Source organism: Triplophysa dalaica, chromosome 18 (assembly GCF_015846415.1).
Source record: "Triplophysa dalaica isolate WHDGS20190420 chromosome 18, ASM1584641v1, whole genome shotgun sequence".
Lineage (NCBI taxonomy): Eukaryota > Metazoa > Chordata > Actinopteri > Cypriniformes > Nemacheilidae > Triplophysa > Triplophysa dalaica.
In genome coordinates this window covers 20,251,962-20,259,965 of record NC_079559.1, presented here as the reverse complement: position 1 = coordinate 20,259,965, position 8,004 = coordinate 20,251,962, and the positions used below count along the sequence as shown (strand labels likewise).

General features: G+C 36.8%; 1 protein-coding gene across 1 annotated transcript; it reads right to left on the bottom strand.

The window, feature by feature from the left end:
- Positions 1–2,112: 2,112 nt before the first annotated feature.
- On the bottom strand, positions 2,113–4,776 carry ubiad1 (UbiA prenyltransferase domain containing 1). Its single transcript, XM_056772933.1, has 3 exons — positions 4,596–4,776; positions 3,602–4,200; positions 2,113–3,185 (listed from the first exon to the last, which is right to left on the bottom strand). Exons 2-3 carry the CDS (start codon positions 4,152–4,154, stop codon positions 2,698–2,700), a joined length of 1,041 nt encoding a protein of 346 aa, XP_056628911.1. The 5' UTR covers positions 4,155–4,200; positions 4,596–4,776; the 3' UTR covers positions 2,113–2,697.
- Positions 4,777–8,004: the final 3,228 nt, after the last annotated feature.

Below are 8,004 nucleotides of genomic sequence, written 5' to 3'. Positions count from 1 at the left end.
CGCGCGTCATCACTGCCGATGGTGCTGCTGCTTCCCTTAAAAAGACGCAGCAGTTTGCAAAGCTACGAATTCCACTATGGCGAAGGACCCACTCACGAATATTAATTAGGTGACGCTTCGGTAACGTTACCAAGCAACGTCAGTAGCCCTTAAATGGTTAAACGAAAATGGGTAGTTTATAAATAAACGTGTAAATGTGTCCCATGATGTGACAGCATCATTTTAGAAATAGCGCGCCTATGGCAGATCGGTGACATTTAACATGCAATATTTAAATACCGTCTTCTTTCAAATATCTAAAATCTTTAAACGGTTTGAGAGGACAACATAACACAACACAACCGAAAAACATTATTTGCTTTCAAGTAATAGTTAACTTTCAAAATCATGACATAATTTTCATTTTAACAGTAGCATATAAACAAGTTTAAGTGATAAATGTGAGATCGATGTGAATATTTACAATACTGGATGTTCCTTGATAAGTGCTGTTTGTGATCAGAGAGTTCTGTAAGGGCCGTTTGTGGTTAACTTTCTGATGTTCTTTAATATAAAAATATCTTGAGTGTATAGCAAAATGTAACTTATTTCATGTTTCCTTTAAATTATGTTTTCATCAGGACAAGCACATGACATGTCAGTAAATAATAATGTTGTTTCTGGCATGAAATCAATTTCATTTCCAAACTTTCATCATACAGAATCTCTGCTTGACTGGAGATCATAAGCTGTATCATTTGGGTAAAGTAAGTCTACTGTAGTACATTGTGTATTTGTCTGGTCATGTCATCTGTGCAGAGTTTAACAGATCACAAAAAACGTATGGATTTAAAATATAATATACTAAAAGTATTATTATCAGTTGGCCCGTTATCATGGCATTTACAGTTTTGACCAGCATGTGTCGCCATTGGTATGTGTTTTGTGTATCTGTTGCGTGTCTTCCTGGATTGCAGCGTGTTTCTGGATTTGTTGCGTGCTTCTGTGGGAGGATAATTAACTCAAATCTTTTTTTTTCATCAAGAATTTTAAATAGGTGAGAATAGCTTTATTCATTTCTGTTGTATCATCTGTTAAAGTAGCAGTTTCCTTTTCTATTCATAGCACATTATAATAATATCCCATAATATCCCAAGCTGTAATTCTATTTTGTGCAGATCTCGGATATTTTAACTGGCTACATGGCTTAAACCAGATTGCAGATCTGAGAATTTTATTGTGAATTATTGTTACTGTTAAATGAGAACCATACGTATCTTTTCAAAGGTGGATCTGCACAGAATTTTCATCATCCCCTAAAAGATCACAACAGCATAGGCTATAGCACTGACATTTTTTGGCCCATCATTTACTTCCATATTGGGAAAAATCCCTTTATCATTTTAAATGATAGAGTAAGATATTTTGAAGAATTTAGGAAAGCAAACAGATCTGGGTTGACTACCATTTAAAAAAATCTGTATTGCTAACGTTCTTCCATTTTAGTAGGCCAATAATTCTTCGTGTTATTCAGAACAAAGAAATGTATAAGGGTTTGGAACAACAAGAGGGGGATTTACATTTTTGGGTGGAGTAGCCTATCACTTAAAGGGAAAAATTACAACCTGGTTAAGATATCATGATTTAGGGTCAGAATTTCCATTTCATTTGAAGGATTGCAGTCTGAAAACGAAACAATTCCATTTAAATGCTAGAAAAGTATAATATAATAATCAATATGTGGTGTATTCTAACTGTTGGTGCTCACTTTTATTGGTTCAGATCTTTCATGCCTTAAAAGTACGAGACAATAGATTTTCCCATATATATTACTTGAATCCCTAGTTTATCATCCTAAAGCTGTTTCACCACATGCCGCCAGAACAACTTCAATGTTCCCTGCCGTCGATCATGTTAGTCTACTAGGGTAAGGATATTTCCTTATTTGGTGTACTGATGATGGTGTTGAAGAGCATGTCAGTCTGAAATCTCCCTGGAGACTGAAGGCCACAGCATAACACACATTATTTTTATACTTATTCAAACATTAAGTGAAACTCCCTTGTGACTTATGGATGAGGCACTGCCATTATGGAAGAGATCACTAAGATAGAAATGTTTCATCACAGCATAAAGGTGACATATACAATAATATACACGGTTATTTTGTGAAAGTCTTTAGCAAGACCTAACACACGGTCAATGGCCCTACAACTAATCAATTTTTTTGCTGATAACAGATTTGCCTTCATGAAAACACGCATCATAGCTCACCAACTGTATCTTTGTCTCTCAGACTGAAGCGAGTGTTCATGAACACAGATAGATTTAGATTTTGTACTTGAAATGTGTCATTGGTTTTATAAAATAACAATCAAAAACATGATCAGAAACAGTTTCTTTACAAAACATGACATAATAAGAAGTGTCCTAAATATATCTGAAACTCCGATTTCGCTAGTAAACATATAGATATCATTTTATTTTTTATAGTCGTCCGCTTTTACCATACTGATGTCCCTGGACAGCCTACGTACCTTAGCACTGTACTGAGAACACTTGCTCACTGCGAAATATAAATTAACAACAATAAATTAAAGTCTTTCAACCTTAGATTAATGTTACTAGAAATACAAAAAGTATATAAAGCTTTTACCAATCTAAGGCCGTTTAAAACAAATAGGAAACGATATTAAAAAGAACAGGAACAAAAAGATCTTACAACAACGGCAGGCTACCCTTTGGCGCCAATATAATCCCAAAAACATAAAAGAGTCCCATGAGCAAATTGAGTTTGGCAGTCTTATGAGGAATCTTTGCGTAACACTGTCGGCGAAACTGCCTCTCAAGAGGAAAGGCCATTGGCAGTGTCAACAATGGAAGAGCCATGCTAATCGTATAGCGTGTGGCCAAGATGCAGAACAGCAAATAAGGAACAAAAAGCAGCAGATTGTAGATAACGTACGACATCGTGGGCCCCACCAAAATTGCCAGGGTCACAATACCCGCCTGCTTGTCCGAGTCCATGTCTCGCGTGTTGTTGCTGTGCAGGATGGCTTCGGTGTTGAGCGCCAGCGGCACAGCGTAGACCAGCGGCAGCACTGACAGGTAGCCCACCTGCACCGCATGGGCAAACATAACTGCCAGAGGACCAAAGGTGATGAGGATGACCACGTCGCCCAGAGCGACATACTTCAGCCCTATGCCTAAAATTAAAACGCAAAACAAACATGTAAGAAGCAAGAACTGGACAAGATTAAGAAATAACTACATATAGTCCGGGTTTCACAGACAAAGTTTATCTTAAACCAGGACTATAATTAAACTACGATATTTAAGTCACTTTATTTTAATGCCTTGGGTAATAGCATTACTGATTTGTATCTAGAGACAAAACAATGACAATGACATATTTTCATTTATTTCCAATTAAGACAGCTCAAACTTTCATTTTAGTCTGGGATTAGTCTTAGTGCCCGGTTTCACAGACCTGGTTTAGGAACACAAGCCTGGAAGATAAAGTAATTGTCAAAGTTAACAAACCCTTTAAATGAAGTTAATTGACAATTATTCTGACAAATGCACAGCTATTTTTGCAAAGTATATTCAAGTAAATGTTCACCTCCAGTATATAAAAAAGAACTTGACAGTCCTCCAAAATAAATGAGAGCTAAATGCTCTAGTTTTAGTGAGGACAGGAAGTACAACAGAGTGGCACACAGGCACCCTGCAGAGTACAATGCCGCCCCGAACATCACCACATCCTGTGGCTTCAGGATCTGATCCACCAAAGTCCTGTCATCGCTCTTCTTATGGTCGATTCCCTTGGAGAAATCATAGTAGGTGTTCACCAAGTTCCCAGCCCCATGGACCACCAGAACCGCAACGGCACAGACCAGGAGAATGAGGAGGTCCACAGAGCCTTCCAGTTTGTAGGCCAGAGCGCTACCCAGAGCCACAGGTGTGAGGGAGGCGCTGAAACTCCATGGTCTTAAAGCCAACACGTATGCAGCACATTTGCTCTGCACGTCCAGGGCCATCCTGCCCGCACGGGACAGCCTGCTGGAGTGGTTACCGTCGACGGCCGCAACTCCTGGTGATTTCGCCCCATTCAGTCCATTGGATCCTGAAAGCGAGTAGGGTTCTGTGCTCATCTGGTTTAAACTGGATGCCATAGTCACCTCAATCTCAGAGCGCTTCAGAAAAATCAGGACGACGCAGCTGTCAATCACACAGGCAAATGTGAGTTATGTTGGTCAGAAGAAATTAAATGTTTATAAAAACAAACGACAACTGAAAGATTTGACCATGGTAATATCATGATCGTCTTTGATCTAGTACAGTTACTTTGCTATGGTACAGTCTCATTTTTTTCCAAGGAACATTAAAGTATTATTTTGTACAATGATTAAAGTGACATGTACCCACATTATCCTTACACGTTTAAGATCACCTGCTGATCTACTCGTCATTTAAGACATTAATATTAATTGTCATTGTAGCAAATGAATCAGTGGTTCTCACGACTTTCTTCACTGATGATGGTCAGGCTGCTAAAGGCTAATGCTAGTTAAAGAGATTATAAGAGATTATGAAAGTGTCTGTCAGGATCATACCTGCGCCACAAACACACACAGAGAATTCAGCAGATGACTGTTAATCCACTAGCAGTTCCCCCATCATTCATATGTCCCTCGAGGGCACAACAGCAACAGAGTGTCAGTGAGTGGATATTTACACGACATTCCCAACATTAGCTTGAGAGTGTCTGACAGCAGCAGCCATTTCCGTCCAACACTTCAGAGTGCAACCGCTTAAACCGCACGTACAGAAACAAGCACAGGAACGTCTTCTTTCCGAGATGAAAATGGCCACATGCAAAAACGTTTTTCTTTTCCGCACGATTTGAATTATGCTGCATTTCGTAACTCGACGAAGACAAATTGAAAAATAAATATATAAATAATAATTAAAGATAATCAACACATAAACAGCAACAAAAATAGGATTTTACTGAGGTATTATTTTCATGCCAAAATGTTTCCCATGTTGTCAGTCATGAACAATAAATAAATAAATTAAAACAAAATCCTTCGCCAATGGAAGATCCTTCGCCGATCAATAAATAAATAAATTAAAAAAAAAATCCTTCGCCGATCGGTTCTCATTTACAAAGGATCCTCATAAGATAAACATATTTTAGTATGAATCAGACACTGAGACTGAAAATCTTATTTTCTGTTCATTGTTTTAGATTTATTATAGAATTTGCAGATATATCCAGAGATTGGGCGTTTAAGGAATGAATAGGGATTGCGTACAGTTTAGAGATTTATCTTCCTCATTTTTAAAAAGCATTTCCCTCCCTCTCATCCAGATTTACAATGACAACAATTTTCCATCAATAAGTACAAACTATGGTGTTGCTTTCAACTACTGCCACTTTTCTTATTAAAAAAACATTGAATGTTATATTTACTGCATCCAAGATGGGGTAGTGTTTAAGTGGAAACCTTCTCAAAAAGTTTTTTTTTGTATTTTTAAGTAATTTTAGGTATGCAGTAGGCTACTGTTTGGTCACGCTATGGCACACTTCAGTTTTAAAGGGGATGTGTGTGATATTTAGGAGGATTATTGACCAGTAGCGAACCCTCAGGGCCCTCTGTGATGGCCTAAACTATCATAAAAAATATATTTAAAAACGTTAAAACACTATTTTCAATTAAAGTCGGCCGATTGTATACAGTATTTGACCTTCTGGGTCGATTTGGACTCTTTCCATGTGAGATTTTCAAACACTGTCTGCGCAGCCTGCGCATGCTGCAAGAAGTCAAATGTGTGCCTTCTAGTAGCATCCCGCTGGCTGAGAGTACAGTAAATCAATGGGAGATTCATTTTGAGTGACAGTAAAACTGACCAATCATATCATTTTCCAAATGTGCACGCTTTGTCTTTTGCTAATTTTCCACCATCTGGGGGGTTGTTCACCAACAGTCTCGTAAAACGGAAGAAGCACAAGAAGTTGGTTCACCAAAAAAAGAAGAAATGTGGAAAACGTTGTTCAAAACAACAGGAGTAAGTTATTTATGATTTATTAGGCCGCCGTGCCTCAATTCATTCAAGTCATTCTCAATTCGTGCATCCTTAATTTAACATATTGTGCATATTTGCTGTTATTCTGCATAACAGTGACATTTAATCAGAGAAAGGCGAAGTTTACTATGGTCAGTTGCATACCTTTAGTTCACTGTACCCGTTTAATATTAAGATTTATTATAATCAAGTTTTTTCGCTGGTAAGGCTCTGTTTATTGTCGGCTAGTGTAGCACCGGTTTTCTTTGCTATACTCATTTCTATAGGAAAGCACAGTAAGGAATAATACATTACTGTACTGTGGTTAGTGTGTGTGTATTGGGGGGGGGGTGTGGCGTGTCCGCAGAGGGCCAAGGCTCAAACGGCATGGTTCACTATTGCTTTTGACAGAAATGCGATTTAATATACATAACAATGTCTTCAGTTGTGTTTTAAAGACCTTACATATGACCTTCAAATTAGGTATTTTTACATACAACTTACATGGAATTCGCCATGTTGTTTCTACAGCAGCACTAAACAGACAGACTTTACACATTGTGTTACATAAATATGAATGTTATCTCCTTCAGCAAAACGTGAAAATCTTAGTTCTTTGTCACCTCAGTAGTGCTTTGTAAGTAGTGTTGGGTAAGTTTCTTTAAAAAAGTAATTAATTACTAGTTACTAATTACATATTCAATTGTGTAATTAGATTTCTGTACAAATGACTCTCTCCAAAAAGTATTTCATTACTTATTAATATTGACTTTATATATCATATATCAAATTTGATTAGAATTGATTCAAGGATTGACGTAAAACGGCTTATTTAATTAATTCAAATAAATACTAAATAACGACATAAATTATTCTTATTAACCGACCAAAGTATTTAAATGTGAGAAGGATATATTACAGCAAACATTATAAAGTTAGACTTCAGATTACATCAGAAATAACAGTTAATAAATTACAGTAAAACAAGAGTAATCACTTACTTTACTATTTCAGGGGAAAAGTAAGTGTTGGGTGTAACTAGTTACTAAGTAATTAGTTACTGTAATTTAATTACTTTTCCCTTGAAAAAGTAAAGTAAGGGATTACTCATATGTTTTCTGTAATTTAATTACAGTTACTTTTGATGTAATTAAACTAAATACTTTGTGAAATATATGCTCGTGCAATAGTGTAATTGATATCAAAATTCAAAGTCTTACTTTAAAATCTGTGCTCACATTTGTAATACTTTGGTCAGTTAATAATATTATTTGAATGAATTCAATAAGCCGTTTCATGTCTATCCTTGAATCACTTAACTAATCAAGGTTGATGTAGGATATAGAAAGTAATTAGTAATGAGTAACTAAATACTTTTTGGACAGAGTAATTTGGACAGTAATCTAATTACACTATTGAATATGTAATGAGTAACTAGTAATTAATTACTTTTTCAGAGTAATTTACCCAAGACTGCTTATTACCTAGTAACTAGTTAAACCAAACACTGTTTGTAAGGGAGAGGGTAGCGTTTAGTCTCAGCCTCAGATGTCACGAAGCCCACAGACCGTTGGCTAAACGTCCATTGGATAACTTTGCTGGAAACACTTCAGCGGGTTGGAAGTCGTCATCTGATTGATTGAATTTCACAGGATTTCCGGTAGACACGTGTGTCGCGTTGTTTAACTGTGCGCCTGGAAACAACATGAAGCTGTCTGATCTAAGAGGTAAGCTGTCGTGTTTAAAACAGTTGCTATAAAAATTCATCACGATCGACTACTAAACGCTTAAAGGTGGACTCCAACCAAAAAAGAAAATTCTGCCATAAATTACTCACCCTCAAGTAGTTTAACATCCATAGGACCTACGTTTTTCCCCAGAATGCAAATTGAGGTAGCTTTGAAAGTTTTGGAAACTTTCTAATATAGATTGCAATGCAACCAAACACATGAG